Here is a 24,892-nt window from a genome sequence, read left to right on the forward strand (position 1 = left end):
CCTGAAAAAAGCAACCCCCCCCAGGTCATTTTCATGCAAAGCCAGATTTGACTGTGGCTAGACTGCACTGGAATGTGCTGGGGCTATAAAATATATCGCAGATTTCAAAGACTTACTACAAAAAAGTAATGTAAACTGTCTCAATACTTTTTATACCTATTACGTGTTGAAACAATAATATTGGACATACTGGGTTACATCAAATGCAACATAAAAATTAATTTTACCCATTTCTTTTTACCATTTTAAAAAATTTTTTTACAATATTTTTAAAGTTTTATTTATTTATTTTTGCGAGAGAGTGAGTGGGGGAGGGGCAGACAGAGAGGGGGAGAGAGAGAGAATCCCAAGCAGGCTCTGAGCTGTCAGCACCGAGCCCGATGTAGGGCTCAAACTCACACACTGTGAGATCATGACCTGAGCCGAAACTAAGAGTTGGATTCTTAACCGACTGAGCCACCCAGATGCCCCTCTTTATACCTTTTTAAAGGTGACTACTGGAGAATTGTAAATGGCCTATGCGGCTTACATTATATCCCTACTGGAAAGTGCAGTCCTGGAGCAGCTGTGCTGAAAGTTTGATTCCCAGAAGAGCAGTATCAGCGGCACCTAGGAACTTGGTAGAAATGCAAATTCTCTGTCTCTCGCTATAGACAGAATGAATCAGCAGCTCTGGGGCAGGCGCACAGCAATCAACATTTAGCTCTCCCCACCCCCGCCCCTACCCCCCCCCCCCCCCCCCCCCCCCCATCCCCACAGCAGGGCATTCAGATGCACACAAACTAAGCTCTGAGAGCCACTACTCCAGAGTCTCCATCCTGGGAATATTTTTTTTTTTAATTTTTTTTTTTCAACATTTATTTATTTTTGGGACAGAGAGAGACAGAGCATGGACGGGGGAGGGGCAGAGAGAGAGGGAGACACAGAATGGGAAACAGGCTCCAGGCTCTGAGCCATCAGCCCAGAGCCTGACGCGGGGCTCGAACTCACAGAGTGCGAGATCGTGACCTGGCTGAAGTCGGACGCCCAACCGACTGCGCCACCCAGGCGCCCCTCCATCCTGGGAATATTAAGAAAGGGCCTCTTCCTTAATCTCAATCACTACACACAACAAACAGATTCTTATAGAAGCCTAGAGAGATAAATGCAGGCCCAGTTTCCCACAAATTACATTAAAGAATGATCTTTCCACCAACATACTATTAATAATTAACACACTTATGGGGTAGTTATAATGCAGGGCACGCTAAGTACTCAACACATTTTTTTCAGTTAATGCTCCCCCTATAAAGTAAAAATGATGATTATCCCCCCATTTCACACATGTGAAAGCTGAGGCCTAGGAATTCAGTAATTAAGCCAGAGTGGCAGGACCAGGATTCAAACCCAGGCACTGACTCTGGAGTCCACTTAGAGCACCTCAAAATCATCATAAAGAAGTTATGGGGCTCAGTGTATATGAATTGCAGCAAGAATTCTGCAAGGAGAATGGAACCCATCCCAGGCTTTGGCTTCTCAGGCCAGGCAGGCATGTGATATATGCCTTGTTATCTATGCAGGGCATACAAACTGCAGAGCAAAACTGCTAAACTCACACAGGAATGGACAGGAATATACTTGTTATAAAGAGATGGCTGTTTTCCTGCGGCTTCCTACCTCAGACGAGAGTGTAAAAAGCTGCATTTAGCGGGCCCTGAGCCAACAAAGTGTTTCCTTGGCTCTCCAATGCTGCCCAGGGGCTCCATGACATTCCAGGGCCTAATGTTTTAACTGCTTCTTCTTTCTAAATTAAAGTAGTTACAGTGTCTATGTATGTGACTTCGGTACAGCCTAGACAGTGTTGTGATCATGTGGGTAGCTCCTGAGACATTTTCTCATGGCTGCCTCAGAGAGAAGAATCAGGACAGATCTTGTGAGTTGGAAGTCAATCCCTTGATGTGATTGGTGGAAGCAGCAAAAAGCTTCTCAGTCAAAACAGAGTGTCCAACGGTCTCCCAGAGTGCCAGTTCCTAACCTGTATAAACTTAACAGACATCTGCATTTTTACTCGGTTTATTACAGCACGCTATTACCTCTGGAAGAAGGTGCACTGTAACAGATTAATTTATTTTACTGCACTGCCGTCAACTGGCCCTCAGCAGAGAGCAGTGCTCTGAGAGAATGAGAAACAGGTCAGGTAAGTTTTCAACAGGTCTGTCTATATGGGGCACCACATCCTTATGGACATCTGAAGAAAGGTTCTAGATCATCACAGTATATAGCATGAGGGGCTCAGGTCTCCAGCTGTAGAACAAGAGGCTGGAGTTATAAGGGAAGTGAAATAATTTTACCTATGCCCTTCTGAGTTCTTACCTGAGACCCCTCTATAATAAAAGACAGATTCACAAGGGAAAAACAAACAGAAGTTTATTAACATGTGCACTCACGTATAGAAGGGAGGTACGCAGGGGAAAGTGAGGCGCTCTCACTGTGGCTTAGAATTCAGAATTAAATACCATGTTAACAGGGAAGGGGGGGGGGGATAGGCCTCTCAGAGGACAGCACGTGATTTTGAGGAAAGACGAGAGATCTGATAGTTTGTAACCAACGTGTTTAGGCATGACAGGAGTCAACAGTCTAAGTTGGTTGACAAAACTGCCAGAGGGAAGTTCAGAGATAGCCTCTCCCTGCCTTTGCTGTTTTTCAAATGCCAAGAGCTCACAATAATCAATAGGTCAAGGTGGCATATTTTGGTAGTACGTCCTGAACTCCTACAATCACATTTTGGGGTGGCATATTCTCTACCCTTCCGAGTAGGACCTCTGTGGCCCTTTTCAGCTCTCAGACCTTGCAAGTGTGTAAGGGTCCTGGGAATGAAGGGAGCACTTAGCAGCCAAGGCAGCAGAAAGCTAAAAATCCACCTGAAAAAAAAAAAAAAAAAGCATGGGGGCTGTCTCCAATGTACTAGGCTGTCTTCCTGTAAAGATCACCTTTAAACTGGTCACAGACTAACTGTCCAGTCCCCCAAGCATGACCAGGGGTACTTGCATGCCAGCTGAAGAGGGAAATAGTGTTCCTTCTATGAAACTGGGGCTTCGCTTAAATTTAACGTTACATAGGTTCTCTGTTGCTTGACTTTCCTGTTGCCTGAGCCCTCTCTTCTGTTTTGTGCCCTCTTCCCTTTCCCTCAGTCCTTTGCTGCCCCTTATCTGGTGCTGTAATTACTGAGGTCTCTTATATTCCAAGTGCTTTAGCTCTTTCTTCTGTGGTTTAATTCCCACAGTTTAATAAAAGTTCTTGTGCAGTGCCTTGTTCCTTAGAGGAAAGCTGCTTTAATTATTAGGAATGAGGACACATAAACAATGAAACAGAGAATGGTGATTAAAATATGAATTTCATATAAAGATACTTACCTAGACTTTTTTTGTTTAATTTTGCTAATTCGGAGGGGGAAAAAAAAACCCTCAAGATTGCATTTTTATTCAAAGACACTTCAATGTACTAAACTCACTGTTAGAACAACTTTGCTGAAAAGCATTTTAAGGGCAAATGTCAGAAAAAATTTCACATTTAAAAGCCCAGGCTCTGCCTCTTTTGAAAGGCAGGGTTAGCCTTTGGTTTAGAAATGTCGCTGCCTACGAAGTTCTTTGTGGGGGGAAGAAAGAAAATTGAATGTTTTATTTAAACAGGTCATTAACAGTCAATACTTATTTGAAAAGGCCTGCTTCCAGAGGCAGATAAAAGCTTCCAATCACTTAGAATATCACTTGAGCGCATCTAGGGCAAGATGTGCTGATGCAAGTTTCAGACCTCTATGGGAGAACGTCTTCACTCAACAGCCCCACAGCGGGGGTAGGAGGGCAGAGTCATCCCAATTGTGCGCCCTTGTATATGCTGCACACCCAGAGCCAGCAGAGAAGAGCACAAAGCACACTTTATGGCCGGCCCAGCTTTGAATTTTTCCATTTTAGTACTGGCAAAGACGTATGAATGAAGATTAACCATTTTTGCATAAAGTGCCAAACCACCTCTCCACGCCAGCAGAGTGTAAATGGAAGCAAAAGAGCAAAGGCCAGCTAAACTGAATGCGGCAGATCTCAGGCACTGCAAGCACACGGGGTGGGTGTGTGGCAGGCTTTATTAGCATTCAGCTGTGGCAAGATTTTCCTATTTGAAATGATTTCATTTCATAGGTCTTTGACAGCTTGAGAATATAAATAAATGCCTTTTTCTAAAAGTGACCCAACGCTGGCTCCTGGAAGGCTCTGCTTCTGATCGAGGGGCTTTCAAGCAAACACGTGTTTCCATAGAGATATGGGTGACCCGGGCCTGGTGCGAGTACCTACTTGTACCAGCAGTTCAATTATGTTTCAAGATGCAGTGATGTCAGCTCAAGTCTTTAAAACATGCCCGTCCTCAGAGAAGCCTCAGGAAAGGTGAAGTGACTGGCATTATGAGGTTCAGAAGAAGAAATTCTATCCTCTCCAAGCACGCCATAATAGTTTCTCTTTCTGCAGATTACGCTAGTTTGCCCCCCATACCCCTACTGCCCATTGAACGAATCTCTAATCCCAGAGGGGTATGGACAAAAAACCAAGCAAGTTCTTCGCACACCTGAGCACCAACTGCCTTACACAGACTCCCCAAATGCTGAAAAAGAACACGCTTTCCCTCTCTTCCCTTGCTCCCAGTTCTTCAACTAGCCATGGGCAATCCCTACAGAGAGGGCAATGCTTTTTCTTATTATCTGACAAACATTCACTAAACACCTTGGATGTACCTGGCTCTATGGGGAATGCTGTCAGTGGTTACAAAGTAACACTTACTGAATTCTTACTGTGTACCCGATACAGCACTAAGCACTTTTCATATATTAACCCATTTAATTCTCATAATAACTCTATGGAGTACACTATCCTCATTTTATTAAAAAAAAGAAATGGAGTGACAGAGAGTAAGCTACTTACTCAAGTCACACTGCTAATAAGTGCCTGAGCTGAGCTCTCAGCTTGGACCTCCTGATTCCTTCTATTACTGGATGGAGACAGATGTATACACAAAAACACAGACAAGAGCCAGATGAGGAGGTGGTGAAGGAAATCAGAGTGTGGACTCAGGAAATCAGAGTTGGAATTGAGCTGGCTTAAGGTTCTGGGCAGGGCTCAGAATCAGGACTGTGGTCTGCCCAGCCTGCAAGTCTCCTGGCAGAGACCAGGCATAGCGGAGGGCTGGAGGCATGTGTGCAGTCAGCAGGGGCTGTATACTTTCTTAAAACTTTTTATAGCAACTTTATAAGGAAAACATAGATATTCATCTCCCAAGAAAACATGCATTATGGTTCTGCAATATAACTCCAGAATGGCAAAGAGAAGTCCTAACTAAACTTGGCAAAGAAAGGCTACACGTTCAAAGCCAACTCGGGAAGCTGGCTTATTTGTCACGGAATAAACACCGGTAGAGAAACCATCATCTTTTCAGTGCAGAGTCTGGTTTCAGAAACCTCTGTTCCAAGGAGCTCACAATATTCCTAATTCATTAAGTCAGAACTCTTTTAGGAAACATTTAATGATTTTCTCAGAGGGGCAGAGAAAGGTTTTTCCTACTGTCTTGAAATGGCACTGGCACTGACTGAGTAAAGACAGTAGAAGATGTCTACCTTACATGTACTGGCATTTGGTGGGAAAGGAATACTAGGAAACTGAGGCAGTGCCTCACTATCCAGCAGGAGAGAACCCACCAGCAGCCAGCCCCTCTAACACAATGACACCAACCCCACCCCACCCCCAAACTCCTGGACATAATTACTCCTGGGACTTTCCGACAAAATCAACCTCAACTCACTTTTTAAGGCTTCCTGGTGTGTTCTAAATCAGCTCCCAGCGCAAAGCCCAAGTTTCTGGCTTTGTCAACACGCAGATAAGCCCTGTTCCCCAACTGGCCCACCTTTATCAACACGTTTTTACCATGACCAGTACGTCATCGCAGTAGTGACGCAGGTGGAGTCAGAAACAGGGTAGGTAGCCGGATCCCGGGTGTGGCTGAGTAACCAGCAGTAGGCTGGTGGCCTCAGCCACCTGAGGCTCAGAAGGACTCACCCTCTGAGAAACGGCTTGTTCCCTTTCTGTAAAACTGGCCAGTGCTTTTGCCTTTGGGTCCCTGTTAGTGAATGCCCAGTTCTTCATTCTTCTTATCTTAGGGAAGGCGTAACTGTAAGACTGAATTTGCAACCTTTACACTGACTGCCCCAGAGGCTAAGAGACAGTACAGGCTGGGACTCCAGTCATCATTCCAAAGGTCAGTTTCTGGGTATGGTCATCTGCTAAAGGCTTCTAATCTTCCTGTGACACTCGTGCAGCATATGAATCAATTAGCAAACATTCCTGGCACTATACCCTGAGGCTTGCTCTCTCCCCTCCCCCTTCTAAAACCTGTTCCTGGTTTTAGGGGTGCCTGGGTGGCTCAGTCAGTTAAATGCCAGACTCTTGATTTCGGCTCAGGTCATGATCTCCCAGTTTCTGAGATCGAGTCCCACGTCTGGCTCTGGGCTGATGGCATGGAGCCTGCTTGGGATTCTCTCTCTGTGTGTCAAAATAAATAAACAAACTTAAAAAAATAAATAAATAAAACCTGTTCTTGGTTCCAGACCTAACTGGAAGCATCTGTTGGCTAATTCTGCACTAAATGAATAATGTACTACCATGTCCACATGTATATACATTTTACGAGGGGTCATGCTCTTGCTCAGAGGAATGAAGTTCTCATGGTGAACATTCAGTCTTTACCAGTGAAAAGCTAATGTGAGGCATATGAGGGTGGGGATAACCATGGGTGGGGGGCTGGAGGGCAGAATGGGCAAGGCTTTCTTAACTGTTACATCTGTTTTGCCTGCAGGCAAGTTAATCCTATATATGATACCTATGTTTGCTGGTTTGATTTTTAAAAACCCAGCCTGTAAGTTCAACATGTTGTCAGAAAGGTGCTGTTTCTCTTTAGGGTCAGGCCTGTCTTGGTCCCCACCATGTCAGTAACCACCCACAGGCAAAGTCACCAGGGAGCCCCACCCCCACCCGCAGCTGGCCCTGTGGCAGAGTGGCAGAGGCATGTGCATGAATTATGGTGCTTTTTACAACGTGCATAGCATCTTGGGCCCTTAACTGATTGCAGAGAGGAAACTGCCTATTTTCTGCTATTCAGCTTCTTCCTTATCTTCTTATGCTAGAAAACAAATAATTACAATTTACCAAGTTTGAAACTCAATTCTGCCTCTTACTAGTTTTGGGATTTGGGCAGATTACTCCACGTCTCTATGCCTCTGTTTCCTCATCGGTAAAATGAGGATAATAATAATAAGTACCTCACTGGGTGGCAATGAGGATGAAACGAGTTCATATTTGTAAAAGTGATTAAAACAGTGCTTGGCACACACAAAATAAATAGAAATAGAGAAATAATCTCACTAGATTCCTCCATAGCCTGTGTGGTTGCTTTCCTATAATCCTCATTCTACAGATGAGAAACTAAGCCTTAAGAGGTCACGGTCATGCATCAAGCCAGCGAGGGAGCTGGCCCTTGAAACACAACCTTCCAAAGACAAATTGCCCTTATATGTCCACTTTCCCTAACCTCCATCTCGGACACTGCCACCTTACAGGATGGGGGCAGCTCTGGAGGGGAGTGGGTGGCAGGCTAAGGCCCAAATGCAGCATTACTACGAAGGACGCAAACTCTCAGGGCTATGTCCACAGGGTCATTTGTTTTTCGTGTTGTTTTTCACGAATACCTGTTCCCCTAGGATGGATTGGAAACTCATGCCAGGTCACAGTTTCTGGCCGTGGGGATAGCCAGATGTGATCAGTGCTCTGGTGACCAAATTCATAGCTAAGGTACTTGTCTTCAGAGGACAATAAACAATTACAATATAGAAAGAGCAAAGTTCAAATAAAGCCTTAGAGCTAATTAGAGAACAACTTAAAAATTACTAAATCTCCTTTTATACATTCTGATTTCAGGTTAATTGTATTAAGATGGATAAAAAAGAGAGAATTAATATGATTTTAATGCCCTTGGGTTTATTCTAATGCAATCACACATAATAAAAACTCATTTTGACCATTTTATGATATGCTAAAAATTCTACAGGTCATATTTACTATCTTAGTAAATTTTCTTTCAATTTCTAACTGTAATGAAAAATAGAAATCTGTCACCTGAAATATGCTGTAATGGGAAAATTAGTAAAGTCCTTTAAAGCATTTCAAATGTACAAGATTAATAGATTTAATGAATTACAAAAAGAATCCCTTCCCTCTAACAAGCCTATCTCTGATAAATTACACTTCTTTCTCTTTTCCAAAATACTTAGGAGAATGCCTTTGATAAGTAAATGTTCAGGAAAGACGTGGAAAAAAGAGGAATAAATGTCCTCTCATTCTGTTTTTCCCTTCTTGGTTGCAGTGAATCTTTACTAATTCATTCCCTAGTTTTCAACACCTAGGACTGGGTTATCACTTTAAATGCCACCATTAAACCCAGCTTTGTCAAATGTTGTTCTAGTCATGTCACTTTACACACACTCCAATTCACTCCTAATCCTCCTCTCCTCGTATTACCAAACCTGCAATGTGTTGGTCATTCTCAGAGCCAAGGTCCCATCATGAGCACTGAAGCCCTCCACATCTTCCCATATCGAACCCCATATATCCCAACTCTTTAACCAGGTGACTTCCCCAATGTCTGTTACTTATTTTACCACTTCTTCATGCAGAGTCTTGTATTTGGGGTAACCAGGGCACCAGACTGGCCCGCTAGTTCCCCTCTATCAAAACCTATATACACTCTGTCCAAAAGAGAAGACTGAAATTGTACCCTTTCTATGGAATATGAGAAAACAAAAAATAGTTGCTTTTCAACCCAATGCTAAATACACTGAACCACTACCCTTACCATTTATATATCCCTGTTAACTCTACCCATAGATACAGATTTTTTTTTTTTTTGGCTGTGGACAGTAAGGGCTCTTTGTAACCCTTTCCCATGGCCTGCCTGCTTACTCCTTTAATTTACAGCATGAAGCTGTAAGAGGGGAGCAGACAGACACTGCACCATCTCTCCCTGCACTGAGCTCTAGCCTGCCCTGCAGCTCAACTCACACTGGGGGAAGTTGGGAAAGCACCAAATGCTTACAATGGTCTACAGGCCTCAGCAATATGTAGCTTAATCTCTTCCAAATCATTTTCATAAAGATTGAATCAAAACTGGTTTTTTGTACAGTAGTTCAAATATTGTACAGGCCTCTCAAATAAATATAATACATTATTTCCCTTTGGAAGACTTTCTGTTAGTCATCCAATTTACCTTAAAGCAATTTTCAGGTATAAATGTATTAGGTTTTGATCACTTGTTTGATGAAAAAGATCCATCTCTCACAGCCTTGATTCCACTTATACCCATTCTTGGCAGACTGATAGAGACAAGCAATTAGAGTTGTTTGATTTTTTACTAATGCTAAAAATTTCATCATCCAGCCTCAGAACATACCCTTTGAGTGAGTTCCCCATGGGCTGGACACTGCATGTAGAGGGGCATCCACACGTGTGTGTAATATGGGAAATGGTACTCGATGCCTATTCTTGAGGAGTGCATGTTATGGGGCGTCGGTTCTCTTGGTCAGAACCAAGAGAACTAAGAATGCCAGTAATGGAATCTTAAATCATTCTGAAATGACTAATCATGTTTATTAAAGGGGCTTCTAGAGGGGAAGACAGCTTTAATTTAGGTGGGTATATTAGAGCTCCTGAGGCGAGGTGCTCTTTGGTACTACTTTAAGGAAGTAGTGGCAATTAATGGGAATAGCCTTTTAGGTAAGAAGAAAAGCAAAACTGAAACCTCTCCGGCAGAAACAAGTAAGTCACATGTGAGGCCAGAAAGAAAGCCTACCTCCATAGTGCAGAGAAGTCAATTGATAAATATTTATTGGGGGCCCACTATGTATCTTGGCTAGATGCAATGTGTTCAGCTTATTGTAATGCAGTATAATTTTAAGATTGGCTCTGAAGAGAGATAAGACTAGCAGGCAGTAAGCGATTAGATGACAACAGAAAGCAATACGTGAAAGGTGTTATATGGTGTGGTTTCAGCTGTATGCTTGTTGTGTTCATAATGCTGCAAAGAGATAATGTCTTTGTTTTGTTTTCCTTTTAGCAAATGGGAGAGTTCCTTCTCATCCCCATCCCACCCCAATTCTCTGACCCATTCCTCTGTCATTTTGGTTATGGGTTCTGAAACTAGACCCAATTTTCTCTATTATTTTTGAAATGCTGAATTGAAACTTGACTTTAAAAAAAAATTATTTCAACTTGAAGCAAATTAATTCTTTGTCCTTTTAGTTTTGCAAAAATATACTCTTTAATCTGACTAATATTAAATATACACTCCAAAACAAATAAAAGCTATGTAGCTGAGTTTCATTTCGCTCCAGGAAAGCAACTCATAAATTACATTGAATATTTCATTTGGTTTTATTTTTACCTGGTTTTGCATCCTGGGAGATAACCAACTTAACCAAACTCAGTCTTGAGAAAGAGATAACCAGATGCTGAAAAGACACTCTTGTTTGTTTTACTAAGTGGTTCTTTTAAAAATATGAATAAGTATTAAAGAGAGAAAATGTCTTTGGAAATTAATCTACTTAAAAAAAAATCTATTTCTGAATGGCTGCCAGCCAGACTTCAGTTGGTTTCATTTTTCATTTCAAGCTTTCTAACAATATATGACTAGACAGAAGAGACCACTCTAGATATCTCATGGAAAACATAGGGTAAGGACTGAGGAAAGACTACAAAGACTAAATAATGCTTAGAGTTTTAGTTTAAGTTTTTAAAAATCCTGAAGCTACGCTGCATTATGGGAAGAAAATAAATTTAGCTGTGACAAAGCATTCTCCTTCTTCAAACCTTTGAATAATCAATCAGCTTCTTGCTTTACAAAGGCTTCCCATATCTGATAGCGCTGCCATGCCTTTAGCAAGAGCTATCATATGGGGAGCTCATTCATTCATTCAACAAATGCTTAGTGAGCACCTTCTTTTGCCAGGCACTGTCCTAGGTGCTGAGGAATACAACAGCAAACAAAATAGACTCCTCAAGCACCAGGCTGGATTTTATCTCTTTATGTCTATTTCACCAAGTCCTCACAATGCTCCTGCAAAGTAAGTATCATTATCTTCATTTCATAGATGGGGGAAGTAGGCATACAGAAGTTAAGGCCTAGGTCCCAGAACCAGTCAATAGCAAGGCAGGAACTCAAAACCTCTGAAACTGATTCCCAAGTTTGTGCTTATTCTATTAGACTACTGTCATTATTTTGGTTCAATGCAAATAAAGGAAAACAATTTAAAAACTATATTTAATGGGTTCACTCCACTTGGGAAATCTTTGTATTCACAAGAATTAGAATCAGAAATGTAAAGCTGGCTTGGCAAAAAAAGTCAAATGGGACAAAAAAGTTATCAATGGGAAGAACAATGTTTTGTCTGTGTTTTAACTTTTGTTCTCCCCTTCTCAGGGAGGACAAATCTTAAGAGTAGTGTGTCTCCTGTCACAGAATTTGTTCAAGCAGAGGCTGGTTGACTACTTAGTGGGATGCCGGAGAGGGGATTCACTTATAATTCAGGAAAATAGGGGACCTCTGAGTCCCTTGATTCTCCCCCTGGAGAATCTCTCCAGGATTCCAAAAGGGGAGACAAACTAGTTTTGTAATCTTTCCTCAGTCTTTCCTCTAAGTTTCCCATGAAGCATCTAGAATGGTTTCATTCTGTCTTAGTCACGTATTGTCTGAAAGCTTGAAATGAACACTGAAACCAAGTTAGGTCTAGCTGACACTTGCTAGGCATGCTCCCAGAAGTGATAGCTTCCCTTTGGGCTCTTTGTGCCCAGGAGTCTAAAATGGTCACGGAAAAGGCCTGCTTGCAGACAAGACTGGAAATGCTTCCAAATATATGGCTCTGTTGGAAAATAATATATGACTTACCATTAAGGCAAAATCTAAAGAAAATTGTCACCAGAAAGGCATGAATACCTTCTGCGTAACTTAGTTTTTTTGTTTGATTTGGTTCATAACTCAACCTGACTCCCATGGAATGCATCTCCAGGTCTCAACTTACTCACAGTCCCGCAAGCTGGAACAGCTTCAACACTCACCATCCATCCCTCACTACTTATTTCACAAAGAAAGGTCTAGTAATTGTCCATGTTTCCAGAATCTGCAGTTATAAGGGATTCAGAGTTCTCCTGTCTTCCTAACCTGTAAATGAACCTCCTTTCCAATATCCTCAATAAGTGGCCATCCAACATCTTCTCAAACAAATTCCCTGATGGAGATTCAATGCCTCTTAACATAGCTTCTTCTGCATGAGGCTAGTTGTGAGTAAATTCTTAGGTAAAACTGAGTCAATCACCTTCCTATAACTTCCCATGCAATGCTTTCCTAGTCATGCTTTCAGTTAACCCATAAATCTAACTACTCTTCCCCAAGTGTCACATTTGTCCTAAGTATGCTTTCTCTATACTAGTACACAATCATTCACAGAATCACAGGATGTTAGACTTGGAAAGGACTTCATAAATCTCTAAACTATTTTATGGACAAAACATTTTGTATTGTCAGACCTTTAGAACTTTGAGAGCACACTCATTCTTCATGTGACATAGCGTTGAGTATTCTCACTCTGATATATATGATATCTATACCATATATATTGTTATGTTATATCTATCAGGTACCAAAATATTATATACCAGTATGTATATATATTGATTCTATGGTTTTATTATTAATTTTTAATTTTTTTAATGTTTATTTATTTTTGAGACAGAGAGAGACAGAGCATGAGCAGGGGAGGGGGAGAGAGAGAGAGGGAGGCACAGAATCCGAGGCAGGCTCCAGGCTCTGAGCCATCAGTACAGAGCCTGATGTGGGGCTCGAACTCATCAACTGCAAGATCATGACCTGAGCTGAAGTCGGATCCTCAACCGACTGAGTCACCCAGGTGCCCCTATTATTTTTTTAATGCAACCTAAGATTGCATTTTATTGAAATCACATCACACTGTACATTGGTCATAATGAGCCTATATTAATGAAACCCCTAAGACATGCTCATTCAATCAATTAGTAAGTCTCATTTCCTCAGTCCTTACTTTTACAGATGATTTTTTTGGAACTTAAGTGCATGAGGTTATATTTACTTCAAATTAATTTTATCTTATCAATTCAGCCAATTTTACAGTCTACTAGAATTTTTTTGGACACCAAATCTACACCTTGCCACTTCAGCTATACATTTCACTTTGGTCATTAACAAGCTTGAAGGATATCATTGATAAAACTATGCCATTAAGTAAACAGTCTGGGATTAAATCTCAGTGCTGACACCTAAGAAATGTGTGACCTTGAGGAAGTTACTTAAACTCTCTGTGCTGCAGATTACTCATTTATAAAGTGGAGATAAGGGGGAACCTGGGTGGCTCAGTCAGTTAAGCATCTGACTCTTCATTTCAGCTCAGGTCATGATCTCGTGGTTCATTGAGTTCAAGCCCCACATTGGGCTCTGTGCTAACAGTGCAGAGCCTGCTTGGGATTCTCTCTCCCTCTCTCTCTGCTCCTCCCCCACCTGGGCTCCCTCTCTCTCAAAATAAATAAATAAACTTTAAAAAATATATAAAGTGGTGATAAAAGTATTGACTGCATTGGATTATTGTAAGGATTAAATAAACTGATGCATGCAGAGTAACTGAACAGTATTTCACACCTAAGAATCTCATAGGTGTCTGTTATTTTTTTAAATACTTTATTTTTTATTTTTTAATATAATTTATTGTTAAATTGGCTTCCATACAACACCCAGTGCTCATCCCAACAAGTGCCCTCCTCAATGCCCATCATCCACTTTCCCCCTCCCCCCCCCCCCCATCAACCCTCAGTTTGTTTTCTGTTTTTAAGAGGTGTCTTTTATTTCTATTATTTTTATCAAATTCATCATCATTGAAGTCATTGCTAAAGAAAAATCTAGAATAAAACAGACGTAAAGGTCTATAGATCCCTCTCTGTGATAACATGGACCTATTCTTTAGCACTCTTTGGATTTGGTTATGCAAGCCTACTTGTGAATTCATTTAAGTACCGTTATTCCATTTATATTTCTCTATTAAATCCACAATGAAATCTTGAGATATTGTGAAAACTGGCTGGATCATATTTCTATATTACCATAACTACCACATTTTCTTCATCTTGCATTCCGATTACTTTATTGACCAGGAGTATCATTTAGTCCCCCTGGACTTCTTGCTGGTGACTAATAATTATCACTTTCTTTTCTGAATATTCTAAAAAATTTCAGAATAAATTCTAAAATTTTGCTGAGATGTTACGTTTTCTCTTTTTGCTAATCTCTAGGCATTTGGGGCTTTATCTGTTTGCTGACATTCCCTGAAGATGGCTGGCTGGAGTGGGAGAGTCACAGATGTGATGTTCTCAGTCCCATAGCTGCAATCTGGGCCAGGAGACCCCAATCCGTGAGGAAGGGCTTAGGATCTGGTATAATGCTACGGTGGGCCTCAATTCCCTCATCCACATTTTGTTCTACCCTTATCAGGTGGGAAATCATGATCCTTGATTAAAAGCCAAGAATAAGAAGAGATGTACAGTCCTTTGTTTTGCCCATCAGAGGTCCTGTACTTTTCTTGTTATTTTTTCTCCAAAAGTAAAACAAAATTCTATGGTAAAAAGTACAACTAAAAATAATATTCCACTCTTGACAGAAATTGTAACCATGTCATTATCAAAAACGAGAGTAACACACTTGACATCATGAGCATTCCAGTGTTCTATGTCTACTTTACTTTATGACTTTAATTTTTTGTAGGATTGTTCCTTGTGAGCTTTTTTAAGTCTCTTTTGTTGTTTTAGTTTTTTTTTTTTTTTTTAACATAATTCAGCTCACTCTGGACTTTAGGCTTCTTGACACCAATCTAATGGGATTATCTCTCTCTTTGGTATTTGTTCTTGGTTATTTGCCTGTCCTTGCATTCTTCTTTAAATAATCTCTTATATTTTGAGTTAATCTGAGCATGCCCTTTGCAGCCATAGCCATCTCTCTTCCTCATTGTTTTTGAACATTCAAACCTCTAGTTGCAATTGTTCAAAACATTGTAGACTATTAGACTTGACAAATGTGTGTGTGTGTGTGTGTGTGTGTGTGTGTGTGTGCGCTCGTGCATTAGCTTTCATAATTTGGGAAAATACTCATGATTATAAGAATTTCATTACTGTTTATTGCTTAACTCATTATATATACAATAAAATGTGTGTGTGTGTGTGTGTGTGTGTGTGTGTGTGTGTGTGTCAGAGAGAGAGAGAGAGAGAGAGAGAGAGAGAGAGAGATCTATTGGGTATCAACTATGTACCATGTTCTGTCCTATTTACTAGGATATAAAGATAAACATGATAGATACACTCCTGCCCTCTTGAAGCCTGAAGTTTTGCAACAAATAGAAGTGACTGGGGGAGCCTGGGCGGCTCAGTCGGTTAAGCGGCCGACTTCAGTTCGGGTCATGATCTCACAGTCTGTGAGTTCGAGCCCCGCATCGGGCCCTGTGCGGACAGCTCAGAGCCTGGAGCCTGTTTCAGATTCTGTGTCTCCCTCTCTCTCTGACCCTCCCACGTTCATGCTCTGTCCCTCTCTGTCTCAAAACAAAACAAAGAAAAACAAACAAAAAAAAAAGAAGTGACTGAAAAGGCAATCCTGATCTAGCATGACACTGAGAGCACATAGCAAGAGCCCCAATTTCATTTGAAGAATTGAGTTTCTCATCCCTTTAGTCTAGAGTTTCAGGCCATTTCTTTGCTGAAATGTGAAATTTCCCTCCTAAAATCTGTGGTACACATCTGGCTATATCCATCACCTGGTCCTTGGTTATCACAAAAGCTAAAATGACATGGTCACAATTTTCCAAATGTTGAGCACACAGTAGACACTCAAATATTATTGAATAAATGAATAAAGTTTCCTTCTACTTCTATTTTACCAACCAATCTCTTGGTGAAAATCAGATCCAAAATAGCAGTTCTTTTCATTTCCTTTACCCTCTTAGAGAAGAAAATGAGGTAAATTGGTATCTGAAACCCTGTTTTCCTTTAACCACAAATAAGACTTCTATTTTTTTAAGTTTATTTATTTTGAGAGAGGGGTGGGGGGACAGAGAGAGAGAGGAAAAGCACAAGCAGGGGAGGGGCAAAAGAGAGAGAGAGACAGAGAGACAGAGAGACAGAGAGAGAGAGAGAAAGAGAGACAGAGAATCCCAAGCAGGTTCCACACTGTCAGCATGGAGTCCAATGTGGGGCTCAAACTCACGAACCGTGAGATCATGACCTGAGCTGAAACCAAGAGTCAGACGTTTAACTGACTGAGCCACCCAGGTGCCCCTAAACATGACTAAGACTTCTAGCAGATACCCAAATAGTTTAAGTTTTTTGTCACTCCTATTTACTATTTTTGTGCTACTTTTGTATGCTGTATCAGAAGTAAATTACACCCATGCTTATAGGGCTGAGTGGTTTCAGTTCATTCATTCAGTGAAAACGATTTATTGAGTGCATACTACATGCAAGAAACTGTTGTGGACACTATTTTTTCCTTCCTCCTTTTAACTTCGCCAAGTGTGTCCTCTCTTGGATTTTTAGATACCCACCTTTCTGTCTATCCTAAAACATCTGGATTCCTGCTCCATAGGAACAACTCATTTTCCTTGTTTCGTCTCTGTCAAGAACTGCCGTTTACCAACTTTTTCTTAAGTGCAGATTAATTAAAGCAGGTTTCTCAATCTTTTGATGAGGAAAACATTATTATTTTCTTGTGATGCTATTGAAATATCAAATTAAGTAATTTTTAAAAATCAGAGCTACGAGAGAAAGCACTCCATTGTTTATGAACTGCATCTATAACCACCTGCCATTAAGAATCATTGATCTTAATGATGGGAATAACTAACATGCTAACAGAATATAGTCAAATCTCTAGTATAATTTAGTTGGTCATTAACATGACCAGTAACTTTTAGGGTTTGAACTTTAATTTATATATCCGTATACCCCACATGCAGCCTAAAAATTAGAATTCACTTTCAACACTCAGGCATGTAAATATGAACATTATTTTCTTAATTTCTTTGATCTACTTTTTACAAAGTAATTTAAGCAATTTGTAATCAAAATGCAAAAACTGTGTTCCCAATAAATGCCAATTTATTTTCCATATGAAATAAAGATATATTCTTATCTTCCTGAAAAGTATACATTTTTTCATCAAGGTTTCTATACCAAATATTTGAATCAGGTCATTTTCACTGGCTGTGAATTGAGCTCAGAGTAACTTGTCAGTAAAGGAACAACAAATCCATTTGTCTTTGGTGTTTTCTTGGTGTGTTGCTAATAAACTGCTCTGTCTACATGAGGTCATGGCCACCTGACCTGGAAATGGGCTCTGCTGAGTCAGGAGGTCAGAGATCATCATGGATTGCTAAGTAAGCAATAATGCATAAAAATAATGGAGACAGAGGGGAAAAGACCCTAATGCTAATTAGCCCATAAGCTAGGCCAAATACAGTTTTATCCAAAGATAAAAGGAATTCGGCATCGGGCCAGAAAACTTTCAATTAAAAGCAGAAAATAAAAATCATTTGTAGTGAGTTTACTTAGAGTACTGATGTTTTATCGCAGTAGGTGTATCATTTCAATATTGATCAAGACTTTGCAATAGGCTGAGGAACTAACTTTGAAAAATTTTAAGTCTGTTTTGAAGTTTGAGTTATTCACAATTACAGGAAATATAGAGGAAATTTTAGGAAAAAGTAATTATACCAATAGAAATTCTTAGTAAATGACTACTTTAGATTATTACATATACAAATGAAATATCTAAACATGTTTAATTTACTAGCAAGAAGTATCTGAGATATACTAAGATTCTGGTTCCTATGATAATTAGTGCTAGGAATGTAGGAGAAAGCAACCTCCAAAGTATATAAGCACAAATACAATCTGGTAGTTTGACATGGATTCCTTCACCAGGAAGTTAACCTAACAGACACCATGTGTGAGTTACTACAATGGTTTACATTTGCCATTAACAATTTTACAACGGGGATGTTAGTGGTTCTCTTTTTTCCTTTTATTTTCATATCAAATATTTCACACAGTTATATATGGTATCATATCTATTACCAACTCAAGTCCATGGATAATCAGTAAAAATTGCAGATCTTTTTCTTATTTGTAACTACTATTCTCACCCAGTAGTTTTTTTTTAATTACCTTCACTTGAAATTCTTAGTACAGCAAAAAGTTTCATTAACTCCCAAAAATAGATGGACATAAGAATAAGAGAGTAGACATACACAGACTTTGTTATTTTCTCAGGCTTATGAGGCTCTTTTCGTTTGTATCAATCAGTGTAAGATGAAGAGAGTATCCTTCAGAAAATAAACCCTTGGGTCAAGAACAAAAATATCAACATAAGAACAGGTATGAATCTATTGACTATTAATGTATATAAGTGAATGGAATGAAATAATCAATCCATGTTCAAGAAATTAAGTCCATGGAAATGCTCCCAACTTGTCATTTGTAAACTTTGATTGTGGATTTATGGTTTCTGGATAGCTAATGAGTTGCATTAGAATCCCAGTATGTTCATGTTTGAAGAGAACTTTGTAACATCTCAGTGAAATTTCTCTTTTTATAAATTTGGAAACTGAGACCCTAAGTGTATAAGGAACTTGTCAAAAGTCACACAACTAGAAAGTGGCAGGGCCAGGACTTGAATATAGGTTTTCTGTTCTTTATATATTCAAGAACATTTTATCAAAAACTTGCTATATACATGGACTTGTACCAAGTACCTAGGGAGAAAAACAGTGAGCGGAATACAAACTCTGGCCTCAGAGAACTTTGATTCTGATGAGGGTTACCAGACAAATAAACAAGACACAAGTCAACACATGCTATTATAGAGGATATACAAGGTTTTATTAGAGCACTTTGACTTGGGGGGCAAATAAGATCAGGAGGGTCAAGGAAACCTTCAAGATGGATGTTAGATCTAAGTTGGGCCCTGAATTATCCAAATGAATGGGGTGCAGTGAGGAGGGAACAAAAGGGAAGAACGCGATCTCAGCAGAGGGATTAAAATACACCAAAACCCAGATGCAAAAGACATTCAGGCCTGACAGGGTGTTCAGTATCCCTAGAACCAAATGAAGAGAAAAAAGATGAATCTAGAGAAAAAGAGGTCTGTGAATCAGGTTATGGAGCCTCAACTTTATCTTGAGGGTAGCAAGTAGTCCCTGAAGGGTCACAAGCATGGGAGTGAAATGGCCAGGTGTACATTTCAGAAAGAATGCTAGGGTAGTGTGGGGATCAGACTGGTGTGGAGGGCAAGAGAAGTCTATGAGCCCCTGATATTGGAAAGGGGATGTCCTGATCCTTAGATAGAAATAAATGCCCCAATAATAAAGGTTGATATATCATTCTTTTTTTTAAAAGTTTATTTATTTTGAGAGAGACAGAGAGAGACAGAGAGAGAGTAGGGGAGGGGCAGAGAGGCAGAGAGATAGACAGGGAGAGAGAGAGGATCCCAAGCAGGCTCTGCACCACCAGTACTGAGCCTGACGCAGGGCTCAAACTCATGAACCGTGAGATCATGACCTGAGCTGAAACCAAGAGTCAGATGCTGAACTGACTGAGCCACCCAGGTGTCCCTGATCCATCATTCTTATTAAAACTTTGTTAGTGCAGGGGCGCCTGGGTGGCGCAGTCGGTTAAGCGTCCGACTTCAGCCAGGTCACGATCTCGCGGTCCATGAGTTCGAGCCCCGTGTCAGGCTCTGGGCTGATGGCTCGGAGCCTGGATCCTGTTTCCATTTCTGTGTCTCCCTCTCTCTCTGCCCCTCCCCCGTTCATGCTCTGTCTCTCTCTGTCCCAAAAATAAATAAAAAACGTTGAAAAAAAAATTAAAAAAAAAACTTTGTTAGTGCACTGTAGAGTCTGAGCATCTCTGAGCTCACAGAAAAAGTCCAATTTATGGACCTTGAAGACTAAAAACCAAGGTTTAAAATATGGCCTCAACCAAAAGGTCCTGCATAGGCAACAGGCTAGCAGCAGTCCCAGTCAAGAGTCACACTGCTATTGCAGCCAAACCAGTACAGATGCCACCGTCCCTGGGTCCCTGAGCACCTAGTATAAATGGTGCTAATTATATCTACTTATCTACTCCATAATGATATTGTGAGGACACTCCCTCTTCCTCAGCAGGAAATGAGAGTAGTAATATCTATTTCATAGCAATGCTGTGAGTTAAAAGCAACATATGTAAACACACAGAGTTTTTACACAGGGTATTAAGAATACAATACTGTTAGTTTCTTTTCTTGTAATAACGCAAAAGCTGTTCTCTGTGAAAATAATTGACTCGACAAAGATAGAGAAAAACCTGTGGACTTCACTTCATTTACACTAGGCTCTACCCAACTCACTTAATGAAGCAAGTCAGTGAATGTTACATTGTGAAGATTCTCATTTCAGCAGGGATTTTCTTAGTTGTTAAAAAAGTAAGAACACACACACACACACACACACACACACACACACACACTTTCTTAAAGTTAAAAAAAAGAAAACAATACACCCGAGTTCATCCTTCCCAGCCCAGCCAGGCTCTAACTTGGAATGCCTCTTTCTGGAATGGAAGTCCCACATGGCACTCCCCCTCCCTTACTGGGGTGCTTGGTAGCTGGCCCTTCTCTCCTCTCTACCACTGCTGGGAATTTCCTCCTCTACCTCTTCACAGACCCCACCAAAGCTTCAGGTATTACTTCAGACAGGGCAGAAGAGAGGGAAGACACAGGAAGAGAACAGCTTTGAGGGAAGGACCTAAGAGCTGGTTGTGCACGGAAGTTAGCAAATGGAATTTCCCACAATTGAAATATACAATCAATATTATCATGGATCTGAGGAGAAATCTACAAAATCCTTTTAAAGTGACAGGGCCAGCATAAAACTTGACTGTTGTCACTGACATAAAGAAAGAAATCTATCAGCAACATCAACATGGGAAAAGTACACTCAGAATGCAAACCTTGCTCATCTGAATACTGGCAAGGCCAGGATGTCCCTATGCTCCTGATGCTAAGTACTTCTCATGGATTATTTTATTTAATGCTTACAAGAAACCTGTGACATAGATCATTCTATCCTTCTCTTGAACAGGGAGGAAACTGGTGTACTAGTTTGTTATTGCTGCTATAATAAACTAGCACAAATTTAGGGGCTTTAAGGAACACAAATTTATTTATTATCTTTACAGTTCTGTAGGTCAGAAATCCAACATGGATCTCACTGGGCTAAAATCAAGGTGTCACCAGGCTGCATTCCTCTCTGGAAGTTCCAGAGGAGGATCTGCTTCCTTACCTTTTCCAGATTCTATGGCTCATCTCCATGGTTTAGCTCCTGTACCCCTTCATCTTCAAAGCCAGCATTGTGGCATCTCTCTGATTGTTCTTCCACTGTCACAATTCCCCCCCACGCTCTGACTTCAGCCATAATATCTGATTCTTTCACGCCTCAAGAGTCAGTTTTCACCCTCTTGGGGGTAATGTAGCACCTGTTGAGAATGCACAATCTATTCAACTGGGAGTATTAATACTGAGCTAGAACTGCTGTTTATCTTCCACCCAAAGCTCCTTGGCTTTCCTTCCTCTGCTGTGTCAGCAGCCATGTAGTTTGAATGTAATGGATTCAAGGCTTAAGCACCGAGCACAGAAAAATTTGTGCAGGGCAAGTGCATACTGAAAACTCAACACATGAGAGTTTTCATTATTATTATATTATTATTTCTACAAGAGACAATAGAAATGTTAAATGTGTACATCAAATAAATAATCAGCTGAGAAACATATTTTGAATGCAATTTTTAACATCCCCATATACTTAAATTAATCCAATACTTAGGTAAAGCTATATATTTATTTTTTGTTCCTGGTTAAAATAATGGATGTCCCTGATCTAATTCTGCCTTGGTTTTTATTACTTTTCTCAATAACAAAAGCCAGGAACAAAATCAGATTTTGCTTCTAGCAGTTTAAATAGATAAAATCAGTGTGACTGTCAAAATCCAGGTTGGTCTTATCAGGCTGAGATGAAAACCAGGTTTACATTTGAAAAAGATGAATGTGGACACTAACAGGAAAAAGCGCCTGGCTAATCGAGTAAACAAATACGACTTGCAAGTCCCAGATGGAGTATGTATAGCATTGTAATCAGCAAAATGTCTTTTTATGGTTATTTTCCTAGAACATTCGTAAAGTGATGCAGATCTTACAATGGGGTAGTACAATTTTCTTAAGTTAAAATTTTCATTTACTATCATTTAAAAAGTCTTATTTTTTTTTCATTACAGTCCTCAAATATATGTTACTGACTCTTTCATGGAAATGTAGCAATACCTTAAACTAATAGGATGACCTAGATCAAGGGGCAATAGAGCAGTGTGGTTTCTGTGTCCTGAAAAGAGAGTAACCGAGCAAAGCTGTGATCTTGGTTTTATGCCGAACCTAGTTAGTTTGGAAACTTCACTTAGATAATCTATTTATTAAATTTATTTTTCTGATAGAGAGAAAGAGCGCATGTAGGGCAGGGGTAGAGACAGAGAGGGAGACAGAGGATCCAAAGCAGGCTCTGCGCTGACAGCAGTGAGCCTGATACAGGTCTTGAACTCATGAACTGTGAGATCATGACCTGAGCCCAAGTCGGATGCTCAACTGACTGAGCCACCCAGTTGCCCCTAGATAAACTATTTTAATTAGGTTGTACAGAAGCCAAAGAATATTCTCGGAGTTAAGTAAGTTTCAACTTCACTCCTAGTAGCAGGAGAGGTGTACCTTTATTACTGAATGCCAAGCCTGAGATCCACTAGGTTGCAATGCCGATATGACCCAGCAGACTGGGCTATTCTATGGCAGAGAAGATTCTCTCCTTCTTCACATCCTTGGGTATTTTCTACACCACTTAAGAGTCCCCTCACTGAATTCATGGTCAAAGCATGCTTCTCAGGCTGGCTCTATCTACAAAGCCAGGGGCAGGGCTGTTATCCCCATTATCCATTCTCTCCTTCTCTCTTTAGTACTAGAACTGTGAAGTCCTACCTGGGCACATGAGGACCCGGAGTATTTTCCAGCCTCCCTTGCAGCTCAGTCAGTATGCTCATGCAGCTTCGTTCTGGCCAGTTGGATGTGAATGGAAGGGAAATGCACAACTTCTTGGTTGTCCCCTTAAAACGAGAGATGCGGTTTCCTCTCCCTCTCGCCCCTTCTTGACAGCTAAAGGGTGACAATATCTTGAAATGGAAGCCATAAAGACAGGATGACAGAGCAACGAGATAAGAAGACTAGTCCCCTTCAGCGTAGAGCCTCTATGTCAGTCTGCATGCTGAGGAACACTTAAACAGGGACAAACTGATTTGTACATTTTGAAGCCACTGTTGTTTTGCTTTTACCACGGCAGAAAATCCTAACTAATATTTACTCAAAAATTTCCTTCACTGACCTTCCTAAAATTTCCAGGATTCACATTTTTGGATTAAGAAGATTTCTGTATCCTAAAGAACTATGTATTAATGTCCGAATACCCCAAAGAAATCAAAATGCACAGGTAAGAAGCTGTAAATTAGCACTGAATTTGTTTCAAGCTGACTACTTGGGATACACACACAGAAACACACAGAAACCACCATATAATTCTTTTGTTTAGTTTCCACAACTAAATCAGGGTGTGAAAAACTGAAGAGGATACAGAGAGGCACCACCCAGAAGATTCAAAGTAAACAAAAAGAAGTATATGATGGCACTGGATTGACTTGCTCAGTTGTAAATCTAGTGGTCAACTTAATATTGCTGTATCACACAGAAGATGGTGATGAACTGTCTCTTCCACTATGGAAAGGAAACCATTTTAAACTGAAGCAAGAATGTATTGACAGTTTGGAGAAAAGTGCTATCCGAGCTTATGTTTAATCATTTGAATAAGTAGTTATTGAGGGGAGGCTGTAAAGTCTTTCTCTGTAAGTATTTAAAAACTGGATAGATTTTAATTTTCCAGAATGTCATGTTAGAGTTTTGCCCTGTGAGCGCAGGCAGGAGGAGCGAGGATGGACTAGAATGGACCTTAACGAAGTCCCTCACTCCAAGATGGAGTGTGCTTTCAATGCATCTCTCTCCTTCTCCCTTCCTCTTTCTAGAATGACATTAAATTACCTTCTGCTTACAAACAATGAGAAGCAATAAGCTTTTGTTTCTCTTTGCTTTGTTTCCCAGACCACATGCCTTCACCTTTCATCACCACCACCATCATAGTGGGTCTTTCATCCCACTATGTGCTCCAAACTGCAAAATTTAATGTTAGGGAACCATATGCACATGCGTGTGCATGTGAGTGTGCGTGTGTGCGTGTATGGTGGGGAATAGGGAGGGAGAGCTAGGAAAAGAGTTTTACAATATATCCAGATAAGACTGACAGCCACGCCATTCTTTTCAAACACACACACACACACACACACACACACGCATTCTGTTCTAATGCAGGGTTGGGAAATCAGATCGAGAACTCTGGGGAAGGGCCATATAATGGCATCAGGTTCTAGGCCTCAGTCCAGATACATCTTAGGCCTTCAAACACTCAATTCAAAATCCTGTCAACAGGTTTTATGTGTTTTGCTTGTACTTTCAGTGAAAAGAGTGCTCCTTTTTAGGGAGATACATTTGAAACAAGAGAAAAATCTTATTTATTAAGAGGTGATAAAAGCCAAAA

The 24,892-nt window shown here is 40.5% G+C and overlaps 1 protein-coding gene and 2 long non-coding RNA genes across 8 annotated transcripts in view; 2 read left to right on the top strand and 1 right to left on the bottom strand.

The window, feature by feature from the left end:
* SPATS2L (spermatogenesis associated serine rich 2 like) overlaps positions 1-24,892 on the bottom strand; it is a 166,406-nt gene that overhangs the window by 88,180 nt on the left and 53,334 nt on the right. Inside the window, exon 1 of one of the 6 annotated variants that reach the window (XM_049615911.1) lies at positions 21,500-21,933. The exons of 4 other annotated variants lie outside the window; for them this stretch is intronic. In XM_049615911.1, coding sequence (XP_049471868.1) covers positions 21,500-21,528 — 29 coding nt within the window. In that variant the 5' untranslated portion in view covers positions 21,529-21,933. Of the gene's footprint in view, positions 1-21,499; positions 21,934-24,892 lie in introns of those variants that run through there. One more of the 6 variants, XM_049615914.1, reaches the window with a different exon arrangement.
* On the top strand, positions 9,730-14,635 carry LOC125911789 (uncharacterized). Its single transcript, XR_007454451.1, has 3 exons — positions 9,730-9,881; positions 11,071-11,185; positions 14,433-14,635. It is a non-coding gene; the product is annotated as an uncharacterized LOC125911789 (long non-coding RNA).
* On the top strand, positions 18,484-24,640 carry LOC125911791 (uncharacterized). The gene is made up of 3 exons (XR_007454453.1): positions 18,484-18,557; positions 23,650-23,737; positions 23,837-24,640. It is a non-coding gene; the product is annotated as an uncharacterized LOC125911791 (long non-coding RNA).

This window comes from Panthera uncia, assembly GCF_023721935.1.
Source record: "Panthera uncia isolate 11264 chromosome C1 unlocalized genomic scaffold, Puncia_PCG_1.0 HiC_scaffold_3, whole genome shotgun sequence".
Classification (NCBI taxonomy): Eukaryota; Metazoa; Chordata; class Mammalia; order Carnivora; family Felidae; genus Panthera; species Panthera uncia.